The 16,249-nt window shown below is 42.3% G+C and overlaps 1 protein-coding gene across 2 annotated transcripts in view; it reads left to right on the forward strand.

Moving 5' to 3' along the window:
- STK4 (serine/threonine kinase 4) overlaps positions 1-16,249 on the forward strand; it is a 47,187-nt gene that overhangs the window by 7,088 nt on the left and 23,850 nt on the right. Inside the window, exons 7-10 of one of the 2 annotated variants that reach the window (XM_033075004.1) lie at positions 514-651; positions 1,320-1,448; positions 1,879-1,932; positions 3,687-3,873. In XM_033075004.1, coding sequence (XP_032930895.1) covers positions 514-651; positions 1,320-1,448; positions 1,879-1,932; positions 3,687-3,873 — 508 coding nt within the window. The remainder of the gene's footprint in view (positions 1-513; positions 652-1,319; positions 1,449-1,878; positions 1,933-3,686; positions 3,874-16,249) is intronic. The other variant, XM_033075005.1, reaches the window with a different exon arrangement.

Consider the following 16,249-nt stretch of genomic DNA (forward strand, 5'->3'; position numbering starts at 1 on the left):
TCATAGCTGGCTGAATCACATATATCAGCATCCATATATCAGCATGAAATCTTACTTTTAATGTATAAAACAAGTTGTTCTCTGTCAGTTTTATACTGTTGATTAAATGAAAAGCAGATCTTTGTCAAAAAGAATCTGCATAGGAATAAAAAAAAATCACAATCCTTTTCTATTAAGACATAGCTGATGCTCTTTGTTGGACATGAAGGACATTTTCAGCTGTGTTATCCAATGTACATATTTTAATGCAAGCACACATTTTAAAATGCGTGAAAAATGTCAGATTCACACTTTTGGGGCACATAATGGCTCAGCCAGGTGTGAGAAAAGTCTGGTTTTCTGCTACTTGATCCCTGTAAGTAGATTTGTGTGTAGTACTGGCACAAACTCCTCAGAGGCAGCACCTTGAAAAGTTCACTGTTCCTTAGTACCAACATGTGTTTGGGTGTATTTATGTTGAATTGTTGGTTTTAAGCTTTGTTGTGGAAACCTGAAATACTCTTCTGCTTTCAGGCAATTTTCATGATTCCTACCAATCCACCTCCAACATTCAGGAAACCAGAGCTGTGGTCAGACAATTTCAGAGACTTTGTGAAGCAGTGTCTTGTGAAGAGCCCAGAGCAGCGAGCCACTGCAACACAGCTGCTGCAGGTCTGCCTTTTCTTGGGAGAGCATGAGCTCTGGGGGAGGCTTGCCATGTGCTGTGATTAACTCTGTATTGCCATGTGCTGCTGTGTGGCTCTTGAGAGATGTTGGTTTCGTTTCTTGCTGCTCATGCTCCCTACAGATTCTACTTTTTAATAACTCATTTTAAAAATCTCACGCTCAACTTCAACTTTTCAGTTCTTCTCTAAGAATCAATCTGACTTCAACTTCCTTTCTCTTCTCTGGGTTGTTTTTGTTGTTTTGGCTTTCAGAGTTTGTTGTTGGTTTGCTGTTTTGGTTTGGTTTGGATTTGTTGTTTTACTTTCCAATTCCCACCAGCACTAGCCAAGAAACTGTCTCTTAAAACACAAAACAGGGCAGACTAAATGCTCCAGGCATGGTAATGGTCTGTGTAATTGGTTCTTGACAGCTCAGCTAAGGAAAGAACTAAGTAGAGCTGTAGGAGGTGAATGAGCCCAAGGTCTCACATCAGTTGTGCCCTTGGAGCTTGATCTTCTTTGGAGGAGTGGAAAGTCTTAACAGAAGAACTGGATTTTATTTTAGTAATGTTTCAAGTTAAACCTTAATTTGATTTGAAGTAGGCCATAGTAAGTGTTCTACTGTTCTCTCCTGCTTTGGATGCAGTGCTTATTTGTTTCCAAAATATTTCACAGCATCCATTTGTTAAAAGTGCCAAAGGAGTATCAATTCTGCGGGACCTGATTAATGAAGCCATGGACATCAAGCTGAAACGCCAGGAGGCACAGCAGCGGGAGCTGGATCAAGAGGATGAAGAAAATTCAGTGAGTATTTAATAGCACGTGTGGAAAGTCCAAACTCTTGCTCCTTTCAGAAGGCTTAACTGCTTGCGGTTTTGCTTTTGCAATATTTTGTCCAATTGCCAGTGGATTTGACTTAGTTCTGGAGTTTTCTGCTTTATGCTTGTGTAACCCAATGCTTGGTCCCTGCTCAAGCTGTATTTGAGTGGGACAGGCAGCATGTGTGGGGTACTGCTCACATTATAGTGTAGCCTCAGAGCTGGGATTGAGTAGGGCTGCAAAGTGCTGTGTGCAGAATTGATTCATTTTCCCAGTTGGATTATATTATTTGTGCAGTAGTGAGAATTTTTTCATTGTAGACTCAGGTCTTAGACTGCTCTCCTCATGTAGAACAGTAATATCATCTCTGATGCACTGTGATATAAGTCTGTTGTGTTTTACTGTTGTGCTTTAGAACATCCCTTATAGAAACTTTCTTCAACACAAGAGCAACCGACAGAAGCCTGAGGTGAGGGCATGGGAGGTGTTCAGGGCTTGCTGTGGATTTCAGTTTGGCTCTTTGTTTCAGCATGTGAATTTGGGAAGCATGTTGAAAGCTGGTTTTTGAACCTCTGCCTGCTTCAGCCTGAATAAATGAAATGGGCAACACAAGTCATTGTGTGCCAACCCTGCTGAGGGGGGCACTTGAGCAGCATGGTCCACAGTGTCTGTGCTGAGCACACTGTGCAGCTGGTTTTGCAGTCCAGGACTGGATATTTATTCAGTGTGGAAGTAACTATTGGTCATGTTGCCATGATGTCAATTCTACCAGTACTGTCCCTACCCTGAGTTTTGTCTTTGCCATCCCCTCTTCATGTCTGACTGACCTGGATCACAGTGCTGGGAGGTGGTGTCTGTGTAGTGGAGTTGAGTCCTCTCTGTTGGTGTGTGTGTTTTCCTGAAGCTTCTCTACTCCGTGTCTGCTAGCAGGAAAGCTTCCCAAACACTTCCCAAGTGCTGTGGAAACTTCTGATGTAGTGCTTTGTTAAATGATGTGTAGCTAACAGATTTATTACTTCCTATCACCCACTCAACTCCACACAAAATTAATTCTCCTCTATTAACATCCTGTGTAGTTTTCTCCTCTCTTGCTATTGGTTTTGAGGTTGGGAAGTAAATTTTACGCACTCTTGACACAACATGTAAAAAGCTGGGGACACCAGAACGTGGAGAGGTGACTTTTCTCTTTCCATGGCATTGAGATGGAGTATTGCAGCTTGATGTGCAATACCTGTGTGTTTTCCTTCTAACACTAACACAGATCAGTAAGGCCATGGTCACATAAAGAATGTGAACTTCATCCTGAGAGCAGAACATGAGCATCTCATCTAAGGTGAGATGCCTAGAATCTCTCCTCTAAACCTAAAAGGAACTTCTGTTTATGCAGTTGGATAACTGGTCCACATTTCCAAAAAAACAAGTGGATTGTGGAAATCTTGACCCTGTTCTTCATGAAATCCTAGTCAGAATGCACACTTAGTGAAGCACACACCACCTGATGAAACTGCCGCCTTTGGCTAACATAACTCTGCCAGGAAGTTGTTCTGCCAGAATTGGCTTGAAGAGGTTGTGTTTTCCTACAGAATCAGTCTCCTAAGCCTTGGCAGTAATTCCAACTTTTGTTATTAGTCCCTTTAAATAAATGGAAATATAGAAAGTAATTTTCATTGGAAGAAGTACCAAACTTTAATAATCTATCTGAATCCTTTTTAAAGATTTGCAAATATAGTTGATTTTTCTTCAGTGCTCCTAAAATTTATAATGAGTAAAGCTACCTAAATGTTAGAAACAAAAACAAAAAAAGCAGGATGAGGGGCATTTATTTCCAGGTGCCACATACTCTCCAGACTTAGGCCTGGTGCTGTCAAGTCTCTGGTGACTCCTCAGTGAGCTGTACCACTGGAAACAGGGGGCTGGTCAGCTCTCAGAACTGCCTGCATGCATACAAACACTAATGACTGACACTTCACCAGCTCAGAAATGAGGTACAACCTGCACTGAGAAGTTTCTGCTGATTATTTATCTGTTCTCTTATTTACCATGCTGACAGAAAAGTATCCATTAGTTTTCATTACCTGTCTGGAGATGACAGGGAGAGAACAAAGTGTACAAACCAAATGTTGCTTCTGTGTGTGTTTGTAAAAACCTCTGTCTTTAAATACAGCCACTGTTCATGGGACTTCACCACCCTGAGTAAAATCTGTTTGTGGCATGTTTGAACAGGAGGAGGACGAGACAGATTCGGGTACCATGGTGAGGGCGAGCGGGGATGAAAGCGGCACCATCCGAGCTGTGAGCACCATGGGGGATGGAGCCAACACCATGATAGAGCACGAGGGCACCCTGGAGTCCCAGCTGGGCACCATGGTCATCAACACCGAGGAGGAGGAGGAGGAGGGCACCATGAAAAGTAAGACAACATCTCTGACTTCTGGAATATTGCTTCAATCTTTGTGTGGGCTGGGATATGTATTCCCAACCTGCTCTGATGTTTTTGGTAGATTATTGTGGTTGTAGAGATCCAAAACTCTTAGGTCAGTGCCCTCTGGCAGTAGAGAAATCTTTCTAGGTCCAAGTTTCAAGCCATGCTTTGTAGTCTTGCTCTTGGTATAGCTGAAGTGCACAATTTCCACATTTTGTGTTAATCAAATAAGATCTGATTCTAGCTAGTAGTGTGGGAGTTTTTTGTCAGTTCTATTTTGCTGGTTTTGTATTTTTCACAGAATGTAGAGGAGGACTGCAGCAAGCGGTTAATCACAAAATGTGTGTTGTTTTAGATGGTGATCTGGCTGTAACCTGCCTCTGGAAGCAGTAAGTCTGTTTTAGGAGTGATGCATTCAGTGAAGAGACAGATTTATGAAATGCCAAATATATTGCAGGCTTCATCACAGCAGGACATGCAGGGGGAGGGATTGGCATCTCTCTAGACTGGTGAGCCTCTTTAGTGTTGCTGTAGTGACTGAGGACAGCCCAGTGAGCTGTGCTGCTGTTTCAGACATTGGAGTTGAAATCCGTGCTGCCCTAAAACAGGAAAAGCTTACTAATGCCACAAGCCTTGTCAGAGGATGTAAGATGTAAAATGATGTGACTGATAGTCTGTGGGGGACCTTACAGCTTGAGCTGGAAAAGGGCTGAAAATGTTTCTTTGATTAAAGAAATGGCAGGGAGAGCTTTCCCAGAAAAGTGTGACTACAAGAAAAGGAATCTTTTCTGAATTATGGATTCTCATAGAAATCCATTCCCACTGGTTTGTTAACCTTGCAGTCCTGAGGCAGAGGTAGTCAGGGATGACTCAACTGGATGTTTGTTTGCTCAAGGACTGGGGAAAGTGCTGACTGAGGGCTCAGCAGTACTCAAGTATGGCCATCACATGCAAGGCTTGTTCTCTTGGCTCTGGCACTGCTTCCAAAGACTTCCTTGGCCATCTGATCTTGAACTTTTAGCTGTTCTTCACAGGAGTTTGGAAAAATCCTTTCCTCAGGAATTTCTGTGCTAAAAACTTCTTCCCTGTCATGACCTTTTGAAGCTCATGAAACGATGTTGGGTTTGAGAGGAAGATTTCAGCAGATTCCCTTTAAAGATTCTTCCAAACTTTGATAAACACGATTCATCACATTAAAACCCAGAGGTGTCAGTGGTAAACATGATTCAGCACATTAAAACCCAGAGGTGTCAGTCCATGTAGCAGCTGGGGGCAGCAAAGACAATGGTGTGGTGAACAATGGTCTAGCAAGGAGGTGGATGGATGCTTAGGGCAGCTAAAATATCATCCAAAGAAAGGGACATTTCAACAGGATTAAATAAACCTGGTGAAGCTGCAGTTTCTTTGCCAGCAGACTGCAATGATAGTTTCTCATCATCAGTGTGTATTGTTCCATTTCATGGCTCACAGTAGCAGAGGTTTTGCTTGTGGTGCTCCTGCACTGCCAGCCCTGTGTAAGTAAAGCACCTCTCCAGTTTATCTTTGGTGTTTGACATGTGCTTATCTTCTCACTGTCTTTTTGAGGCTGCAGTGCTTGTAACTCAAAAGCACCTGGAGCTGTGTGTGGTGTTCAGAGGCTTGAGAAGATGCCTTTGATAGTGTCTCTTTAGCAAGGACACGCTCTGGTTTTGAGCAGAATCAGTGATGAGGATGCAGCGATGCCTTTAGCACAGGGCAGCCTCTACCCTCAAGAGGGAGCTCCACAACAAGCTCTGACACCTTTAGATCTCCGTGACTGGAAAGTGGAGCTTTTATTTTAAACCCTCCTTACACTTCAGGTTCCTTAAAGACTCTCTGTTCTTCAGCTGCTGCTGTGCAGGGTGTTCCCAGGTGTGTGGCAGAGGTGCTGGATGCTGTGCAGGGTGTTCCCAGGTGTGTGGCAGAGGTGGTACATGCTGTGCAGGATGTTCCCAGGTGTGTGGCAGAGGTGCTGGATGCTGTGCAGGGAGTTCCCAGGTGTGTGGCAGAGGTGCTGGATGCTGTGCAGGGTGTTCCCAGGTGTGTGGCAGAGGTGGTACATGCTGTGCAGGGTGTTTGTTCCCAGGTGTGGCAGAGGTACATGCTGTGCAGGGTGTTCCCAGGTGTGGCAGAGGTACATGCTGTGCAGGGTGTTCCCAGGTGTGTGGCAGAGGTGGTACATGCTGTGCAGGGTGTTCCCAGGTGTGGCAGAGGTGCTGGATGCTGTGCAGGGTGTTCCCAGGTGTGGCAGAGGTGCTGCATGCTGTGCAGGGTGTTCCCAGGTGTGTGGCAGAGGTGGTACATGCTGTGCAGGGTGTTCCCAGGTGTGTGGCAGAGGTGCTGCTGCTGTGCAGGGTGTTTGTTCCCAGGTGTGTGGCAGAGGTGCTGAATGCTGTGCAGGGTGTTCCCAGCAGCAGCAGAGGTGCTGGATGCTGTGCAGGGTGTTCCCAGGTGTGGCAGAGGTGCTGCAGGAGGTGTTGGAGGTCCTGGAGAGGTGGCTGGCACAGAGACCACTGCATGCCCATGGGCTTCACACCCTGTGACCCCACTCTGCTGCAGGTTGTGCTGCATTCTGCCTGCTTGTGGCTTCACTCCAGCAGTCTGATATTAATGAGAATGATACCTGTACCTTAACACCCTTTTCTCCTCCTCCTTGGGTAGTGCAACTCTGAAATGCTGCCTGCTGCAAGGAGCAGTTCTCAGCTTGGTTTGGGGATGCAAGGCAGTGGCTCTGAGCAGTTTGCCCTTCATGAGAATTCCCTGCAGCTCCATTTTTCATCTTACCATTTATATATTCACAGCATTCAGTTAAATGCATTTAGCCCTAAAGCTCATCAGCCTGCTGCAGCACCCTCTGGAGAAAATGGTTTTTTGTAATCTTAAATATAAATTTAATAATGCTGTATGAGAACAGCTGAGATTTAAGGAGCTTCATTGAATCATATTTTTAAAGGCATCTATATATTTTTGTGGAGTTTGTGTTATGACTCACAATAGAACCTATTTTTAAGTTAATAAAAAACTTCTGGTTTGTTTTTTGCATGGAATTATAACTTCCCTAGGTGTCCTGGGCTTTTTAACTGCAGGTTTCTGAAGTTGTGTTCTAGTCCTTCTTTCTAATTAAAAAAATAAATCTGTGTCTTAAGTAGTTTTTTTGTTTGCTTGTATTTCTGTTTAATGTAAAAAGTGTGTAAAATGTTGTATTTCAGTGTCTTATAGATAGAATTGTCTTAGAAATCTCTAGCAAACAACTTCCAATAGCTTTGAAAGTGCAAACAACTTCCAGCAGACTTGAAAGTGATTCTTGCATAAATCAATTTGTGACTTCTTAGGCTCAGAAGAATTTTGAATTCCAGTATTTTACATTGTAGGGGAAGTTTTGTTTTGCAGTCAATTGAGCTGTAATTGTGTTTGCTTAAATTCTTTCATTTGCTTGGCTTTATTCTGGGCACTCAATATAAATAGTCAGGCAGCATTAAAAATGTCACTGTGACATTCTGTTAGACACTCTGAAAGCACTCAAGTGATTGCCTGAGACCACAGATACTAAATTGTGCTGCGACACATTTTACTTCTAAATCAATTGCTGAAAGATTACTTATGGATTGCAGTTAAACTATTCCAGGAAAACTTTAAATGTAGCTGGAGAACTATAGATGAGCAATGATTTGTAATAACAGACATTTCCATTGTGCTTGAGAGCTGGAATAACTTTAGAGCTGTTAATATGTCTGGAAATGTCCTTTTTTAATTTTTCTATGAGAGAATATATAGTGCTAGTCAACAGTGAAGCATTTTTTACTCTTTATGCTTTTACTCTTCCTTTTTCTGCTTTACTTGCTGTACTTGTTTAGATAGTGGAATCTTGGCATGAATTTGTCCCTTTGATTTAAATAGTGGAACATAATTTTATAATAATGTTGTCTTCCTTGCACACTGCAATATGATCAGGTCCAAGTGAAATTGGATCTAGTTTGTCTAGTCTCCCATTTTCTCTGTTAAAGTACATCTTGTTTGTTTAAGCATCAAATAATTGGAGAATTATATTGGAGAATGCAGAACTGCCAGCAGTAGTGTGAGCTGGGCTGTCTGGTGTTTGGGTTGAGATGAATGAGGAATCTGGAGATGGGAAGGAATGTGGGTGTGGGGTTTTTGTTCCTGTGGCACATGTTCAGTGTAGTGTCTGCTGCAGAGGTACACCAGAGGCTTTAATTGTTGTCTCTACCTTGATAATGTGATGTACTGGTAAAAATCCTTTATTTTGTAAGTGTTCAAAATAAAAGAATCCAGGCTTCATTCTTAAACAGTTTGAGGTGGCTTGGGTTTTGTTGTGCTTTTACCATGCCCACACTGCTGAGCATGGTTGTGTCATTTTAAAAAGTATTTCCCCTTTTGAGGGGGAATTGGGCTTCATTAGCAAATTAAATGAGCTAAGATGCAAACTTGGCAATTTCCTATTTGAGAAATGATTCAGAGTAAGCTTGTCATCTTAGTGGCTGTGTCAGACATCCAGTGGGTCACACTTAAACCTAAGCCAGAGAAATGTTTCTGCCAAGACTCAGGAAACATTTTTTTTCCCTATGAATTAACCTGAGATTTTTCATGTAAAACCTGCAGTGTGAGCAGCAGAATGAGAATGGGTGGCAGAAGGATTATGTGGTTGCATTAATATTGTAATTGACTAAATATTGCTGGTGTGTAGCTGAGGTATCCATAGGTGCTAATACCATCAGCTGTCCAGAGAAGTGCAGTGGCACCTTACCCAAATTGCTCATGGAGAAGAACTCCACATCTTGTCAGGATTTACATCATGTGTGCGTCACAGATACTGGCCACAGCTTCTTGTTTTGCCTCTGGTTTTCTCCATGGACAATAATAGCTCTTTGCAGCAGCTTCCCACTACTTAGTGTTATTAATGTCCAGTGGTGCAGTTCTGTGTTTAAAGCAAATTGGTCCATTTAGTCATAATTGAACCATAAAACACTCCCAGCATTATGCATTTAAATAACATGCTGCTTATACAAACTCCTACATTGATTAAATTGTTCTTGTACTGTAAAAATCATCCTACTGCCACTCTTGGGATGTGGAGAATACAGATCTGCACAGAGAATTGTTCCTGTTGCTTTTTGACTTTTAATAGCAGCCATGCTGGCAAGCTTGACATAAGCAATGGCCAACAAAATTTGCTTGAGAGTTTTAAGCTGTGTGAACATGGAGACAACATTTCTGAGGGATGGGAGGTGGTGTGAGTGCTGCCATTTTGGAGTTGTGGAGTTTTTGTTGTGTGTTTTGTTTTTCTTTTTGAACACTGGCCCTGTTAATTGAAATACTGTCTCTGTGCAGGCTGGAGAATGAAGAGAAGTTAAATCCAGGCTTTAAGGGGGATCTTTGGCTGTCCAGCATATTTGACAAAGCTTCATTGCTAAGACAAAGTTAATTATCTGTTTATCTTTTCAGAGATACTGAAATTTGGGAAAGAATGTATGTGTTTTTTGCTGGTTTTAACAGTTTATAATTGAGCACTCCTGTATTTAGTGGGGTGGGGGATAGAAAGTAGAGGATTTTTTTTTTCTGAACCAGAAGCATTCTTCTTGGAGAAGATGGGAGGTGTGATTAACAGAGTCCTGAGCACTGCACAGGAGGCAGTGTACAGGAGACTCAGCCAAGAGACAGAATAATAGTAAATCACTTAGTAAGTACATCTCTGTCCTATGCACATTTGTGCATTTGCACATACAGGCAAACTGGAGCTTACCTGTCTCTTCTCAGAATAAACTCCCTATCGGATCAAAATAAATTCTGGAGAAAGTCTTTCTTCTGAGCAGGAATAAGAAAAAGTGTAAACTCTTAAATTCCTTCATTGCAGAAGTTCAAAACCAAATTTGTTTCTACCAGCAGATTTTCCAGCTTCAGGGGAAAAGAGATGTTCATTGCAATGCTTTTTTCTGCTCTCTCCAGATAAGCAAATGAGTTTCTGGCTTTTGAATAGAAAGGGAGTGAGGAAGTGCTGACTTGGTTCTGTGCCATCTGGGGAGCCTGAGCTGTCACCCACAGGTGCTGGATGTGAAGACTACATCCCTGCTGATGAGGTTGTTTCTCATTAAGATTTATGAGGAGCTGAGCCAGAGGATGCAGAATAGGAAATGTTCACTTCTTCCTCTCTACACCTTCTCCTCTCACTGCCTGCCACGTGCTGTGGCTGCTGGACTCAATTAGCAGTTCAGGCTAATGAGGTGGAAGACATGAGGTGGCCACTGAAAATCTGTGATGGAGGAAGAAAGCTGCTCTGTATTTATAATCATGTCTGAGATTTAAAGCAGATGATATGTAAAAGGAGGTAACCTAGCCTTAAGCACCTCCAATTACTGTGAGGATTTCCTCCCCTATTTTTGGAAGGGTTCTCACTGTAGATGTTACAGCTTTGGGTGAGTGTTGGTGCTCTTCTGCTTAGATGTCTTTCACACCTTATTCATTAAGAGATTTAAGTTGATTTTTATGTTCATTTAGGAGTTTCTTATTAATAGCAAAACCTGTTGGGAGTGTTTTGGTTTGATTTAATTTGAGATAGGCCATAATTATGGGGAGACTTGTCCTCATAAAGAGATTAAAAGTGTTACGTGTTCTGCTTCTAATACGAGGAAATTTCAACTCCTCTTGCCATGGATGAGCTTATTAACAGTGAAGCAGTTTTTGCTCTGGTTGAGTAATTTGACATCTCTCTGCTCTGCTGCTTAAAACGACTCAGTTCTCTTCAGACTGTACAAATTATTCTGTCCAGCTGCTGAAGTTCATCTGTGATCTCTAAAAAATAGCCCAAAGCAAAGAAAACTGCAGTTCCATTTGAAATTTTATATTAATGAAGTGTTGCTTACACATGATCATCAGGCACTTCTTTGTGCATCCTAAGCATGTATTTTCAGTCTTAAAGCTACATAATTGATTATAAAACAGCAGCTCACTGAGACTAGTGAGGACTAAGGCTTGGTAGAGATTGCAGCCTCTGAATTTTTGACAAATATACATACATGTACCAAGGATCATTGCATTTTAGTTCCAAATCACTAATGTAAATTAATTTGTAGCATTATCCCCTGGCTGTTCCCAGCCATAACTCCAGCTCCAATTTTTGTGGTATAGGGAGGGAATCGTGACATCAAGAACAGCTATTTAAGTATTAACTATATGAACTGCCTTGAGTAAAGGCACACAAAATGTGTTCCTGAGGTTCTCTTACTCTCCCTCTCATGACAAGCTTTGTAACTCCAGAATATTCACCCTAGGCAGACCTCAGCAATCCCTTTCAGGAGGAAAGAATAATAAAACAAAGATTCTTCTGATGTCAAGTTTGAGTAGAGAAGAATAATTTTAGAGAAAAGCAGAAATTTTAGTTTCATTGCTCAGCAAGCTTGTTCAGATGGATAGAAGATCTTTGTAAATCTCCCTTTCTTTTTGAAAGCATCCTTTGAAGCTTGTGAGCTTCTGAAAATTTTCGATTGTGAGAGCTAATTTGACAAAATCAACGAAATGAGTCTTTTGATTTCTGGGACTAGATGATGGCAAATGATCTGGTTTCATGGATATTCTTTACTGCTGGGAATGAAAAGTAAATCTCTTGCTGGTTTGATTGACTGGGTTGTTTCTTCTTTATAATTCTGCTTTCTCTGCAGCATCATATGGAAATGCAAATGACTTGGAGGTTCTCCAAATCTTCTTTGTCATCTTTTGCTTCATGTGAGGTGGTTTGTGTGCTGCAGTCAGCCTCTAAGACTGACCCATTCCCTCAACTATTCAGACAGGTGACATTTTTTGGAAAGGAGTGGATTGTTCTCTTTTTTCCTTACAAATTGCCCTTGCTGTAGCCTGGCAGAGGAGAGGATCCAGTGCTGGCTTTGTGCAGAGCCCTGCCTGTACCTGTCAGTTGTCTTTTGGCTTGTGTGGGCTCTTTGTCCTTGCAGGGGGACTGTCACACTGCTTTCACACTGCCACATGCAGCTGGACATTGCTTTCCAGTGCTGAAGGATAGCACAGGAATCAAAGTTTACAGGGATATTTGTTGTGCACAACTTACAGCATTCTCTGCCTTTGCACCCACTAGTTTCACACCTTTTTCTGTTCTCACACACAGCAGCACTGATGTTCTTAGACTTTTTAAACATGACTTTAAAACCAGGCAACACCTGTGAGCTTTCCATGGAGAGCTTTTGCTCTTCACAGGATGCAGGCTGAGCTCTGCACAGCCACTCTGAACCTGCAATTCTGCAGTCAGCTGGACCAGCCCCAGCAGAGCTGTGGTGTTCCATTTGTGTAATTAATATAGCTCCTCAAAGATGACTGCATATCTAAATGATAGACCTTTAATGGCTCCAGGGAGCTCTCATGGCTCATCCTTGTGAGCAACTCTTTAGATTCCAAAATAGATGCAGCAATGAAGCCTTTCTTGTCACTGTGGGGTGACCTTCTCATAAAAGGCTCTTCTCCACCACAGTTGTGATCTCACTTTCTGTCAAATGTTCGTATTTTAGCCTAACCCTATAAAATTAGGAAGTTAAATGCTTTTTGGCACAGAAGCATTTGGTGCGGTGTCATCTTTCAGCAGCATCTGCTTCTGCAAATAGCAGTGATCGATTTTTGTCTTTGGCTGCCTGTTATCAAAATTTTAAAGATACAGTGGTGTGACTCTTGTGTTGAATTAATAGCAGGTCATCTTTGGAAAGATGACACTGCTGTTAAGTGCTAAGATTGACGAAAAGAAATTCAGTGGTGCTGGGATGATAATTGATTTGGTGTAATGTCTTTCTGTCTCCGGGAGCATTTCTGTCGGTCTTGCTGCATCCACACCCCTACAGAGATCACAGCAGCAACTAAAATTTCAGATATCTTAGATCTGCATCACAGCTATTTCTCCTTTTATATTGCCATCTTTTTTTTTTCCCCATTTTTTGTCAGTTAGCAATCTCTGCTTTATGTCTGTTAAAAAACAAAGCAGCACCAAGATGCAGTGTTGCGTGTTGATGTGTGGAAATGTACTAAAATTGGTGACTGAATGTACTAAAATTGGTGACTAAATGTGCTAAAATTGGTGACTAAATGTGCTAAAATTGGTGACTAAATGTGCTAAAATTGGTGATTAAATGTTGCTTGTGTTTGCAAGCCCTGAGATGACTGCAGGGTGAGTGGTGTCTGATGTGGGTGTGAAGAGTGGCACAGGAACACTTGGGAGCTCTGGTGTTTTCCCTCTGATTCCCTGTGTGCAGTGCTGCCTGGAATGGCACAACTGCAATGTCAGATCTGGTTGCTCAAGGCCTTGCAAAGTCACCCCAGTCCCATTCTGTTGCACAACCATCCCTGCTGTGAAATTTTCTTCCTTTGGTTCAGCTGAGGTGCCCTTTGCAGCACTTCATTTCCCCTCATCCTCTCACTGGGACAGTGAGGAGGTCACACAGAAAGTTCTTGGCCCTGCACTTCAGGAGAGCAGATTTAGGCTCTTCAGGAATGAGTGTGGTAGAGTATCATGGGATAAAGTCATGGAGGGAAAAGGGGCCCAAAAGCTGCTTCATACCCAAGGGTGACATCCTGCAAACTCAGGAGCAATGAATACATCCTGACAATGGGGAAATCAGGCAAAAGTGCCATGAGGATAAACAAGGATCTCCTGGACAAACTCAGCCACAGAAAGGAAACCTGCAGAGGGTAGAAGCAAGGACAGGTAACCTGGAAGAAATACAAAGATTGTCTGAGCAGCCAGTGATCAGGACAGGAAAAGTAAAACCCTGCTAGAATTAAATATGGCTAGGTACATCAAGGGCAGCAAGAAGATCTTCTGTAGTACATAAATTTCCCTGTTGTTCCTTTCATCAGTGACTGCACTGAGCTGTGTGGTGCAGTTGATGTGCTGGAGGGAAGGGATGCCATCCAGGGGGACCTGGGCAGGTGGGACTCTGCAGATCTCTTCTGCCAAGTGCAAATACTGCAGTTCTTGGTGAAACACAAGATGTGAACAAATGAGTGTGATTATTTTAACTGACACTCTGGATTTAGCTCTGTTTTGAGTGAACAGTTTTTTAGGAAGTAAATAGAAAAGAACTGAATAAGCCAATGTCACTGGAGTGAAACATTTGTTTTCACAGTCTCCTCTGCTGCAAACAGTAATCTTCAAAACAGAGCACAAACATGATTTAGATTTTCACTTTTTTTCCCCCTAGGAAGTCTGAATTACTGAGACCCAGGCTGGCTGTCAGTGAGCTGTGTATAGATTAGCCTGGCTAGTTATGAATTCCTCTCTTTCTACAAAATTAGTTGGTGTTAAACATTGCCATGATTGTCCATAATAACTTACCTCCTGCTTCAAGCAGGCTGAGCTGCAGCAGAGTACAAGGGGTGTGTTTACTTCATTCTAAATAAATGTTTTATCACTCAGCAGTAATTGGATTGTGATTGTATTTCAGTAATTATTCCCAGCAGCAAATCTGTTCTCCACTTCGCAGACGTGTTCCCTGCCTGACCTTCACGCTGCTGGTCTGAAGGTGTCTTTCTTGATCTAATTATGTATGATGAGTTTTTTAGTTTTGGTTTTTAAAAAAGGGGAACTGCTGCCAGGGGTATAATAAATTGTCTTTGCTCCAGTTGTCATGTTGAAAAAGTATCAGCACTTCAGTTCATGCTTGAGCTTTTAGCTGGCCCTGGAGAGGCAGAACGATGCAGGGCTCTTTCAAAATGCATCATGACATTTAGGGCTGTGCAGAACCACATTTCTCTCAGTATCATAGCCCAAATATCCTGCCAAGATTTCCCATACTTTGTAGAAATTTGTTCTGTATTTAACATGTCTATAGACAAATAATTTCCTAGAGTATCTTGTAGCTGACCAAGGACTTCATGCACTTCTGTGAGGTTCAGATAGAGTCTGCCAGAGAAGTTCTGGATCACTGGGTGGCAATTTTATATGCAAGAATAATATTCTGTGATTAAATCTTAATGAGTTTCCTGAACAGCTAATATTTTTTCAAGAGGAAAGCGTTGCTGAATGTCCTTAGAGAGGACTGTTTTATGACAGCCTGCCTTCTGTACAGATTCTTGTGGGAGAGTCTCTGCATTACACAGACCCTGCCAACCCATCACAGGACATCCCCTGTGTGCTTGTGTGAAGCTCTAAACTCTTGGTTGGTTGCCTGCCTGACAGATTATATTTATTTCAAACCTATGGCGTTCAGCACTGAACTTATTTCCGCAGTCCAGACTTTGTTCTGGTGCCATTTTCTGTTAACTCCAGCCCTCATCCTGCTTTCTGAAAATTATGGTTTCTGCATCACCTAAAACATATGTTTCAAGTATGAGTAACTTGTCCTAGAGAACCTTGTGTTACAGAACAAAACCATTTAGTGGGTTACAGTGCTTGCTCTCAGGTTCTGGTGGAGCATTTCATTACCAGGAGCAGTGCAGTGGGAGCAGCCTGGAGCTGTGTCTGCAGCTCTCACGGTCCTGTTAAAGCACATTTGCTGTGCTTAGTTTGGACTGAGCCTCTTCTCAAGTAATTATCTGTGCTGAAACTCAGAACAGCCCAGTGTAAGAGTGCAGAGCCTGGGCAGCATCTGGTGCTCGGCTGGTTGCACTGCTGAAGGAATCTTCCCTTGGAGATGCTGGAAGCCTTGTAACCTTGACTTGCTGTGGAGTTAAATTTCATGTTTTCTTCCTGTTTTGGTTCTTTTTTTTTGGTTTTTTTGCTGTCTATGTTGGGAATTAGCATTTCCATCCTCTCTTATTGTGCTGTCATCACCCTACAAATGAAGCCACCCTCCCATTTCTTATTACCCCAAGTTTCTTAATTGCAGCCTGGAATTGAATGGTTAATCTGTGTATTTGGCTTGTTTGAGTCTAAGTCACAGCCTTTCTTCCACTAAGAAAGTTGGTTCAGAAGAGCTTAATGTACAAAAAGAAAACTAGGGCCGTAAACTTGAACACCTACTATTTATAAGAATAGAAAAAAAATAAGTTTTGCAAGCTAAATAAGCTTTTCTATCCAAACAATACAGAAAACTTGACCATTTCTACCCAAGGAAAATTTTGTGGTATTTATAAGGTGTTTGTGGTCCTTGAAAGCCTGTTCACAAAGTGTGAAGGTGAGTTTCTGTTTGTAAACCAGCACTGTTTATTTTTGAAGCTTGCTTTTTCTGCAGTGGGAGCTGGCTGGGGTGAAAAAGCCCAGCCTGTCTGGCCAGCAGCTGTTCAGTTCTGACAGTCAGTGCATGAGGTTGGTTACCTGGAGGGAGCTGTCAGGGATGGATTGCAGTCTAGAGGCCAGGGCCTCCAGCATTATAATCACTGTGCTGGGCTCTCAGCTTTGCTT

The sequence above is a fragment of the Catharus ustulatus genome, chromosome 17 (genome assembly GCF_009819885.2).
Source record: "Catharus ustulatus isolate bCatUst1 chromosome 17, bCatUst1.pri.v2, whole genome shotgun sequence".
Lineage (NCBI taxonomy): Eukaryota > Metazoa > Chordata > Aves > Passeriformes > Turdidae > Catharus > Catharus ustulatus.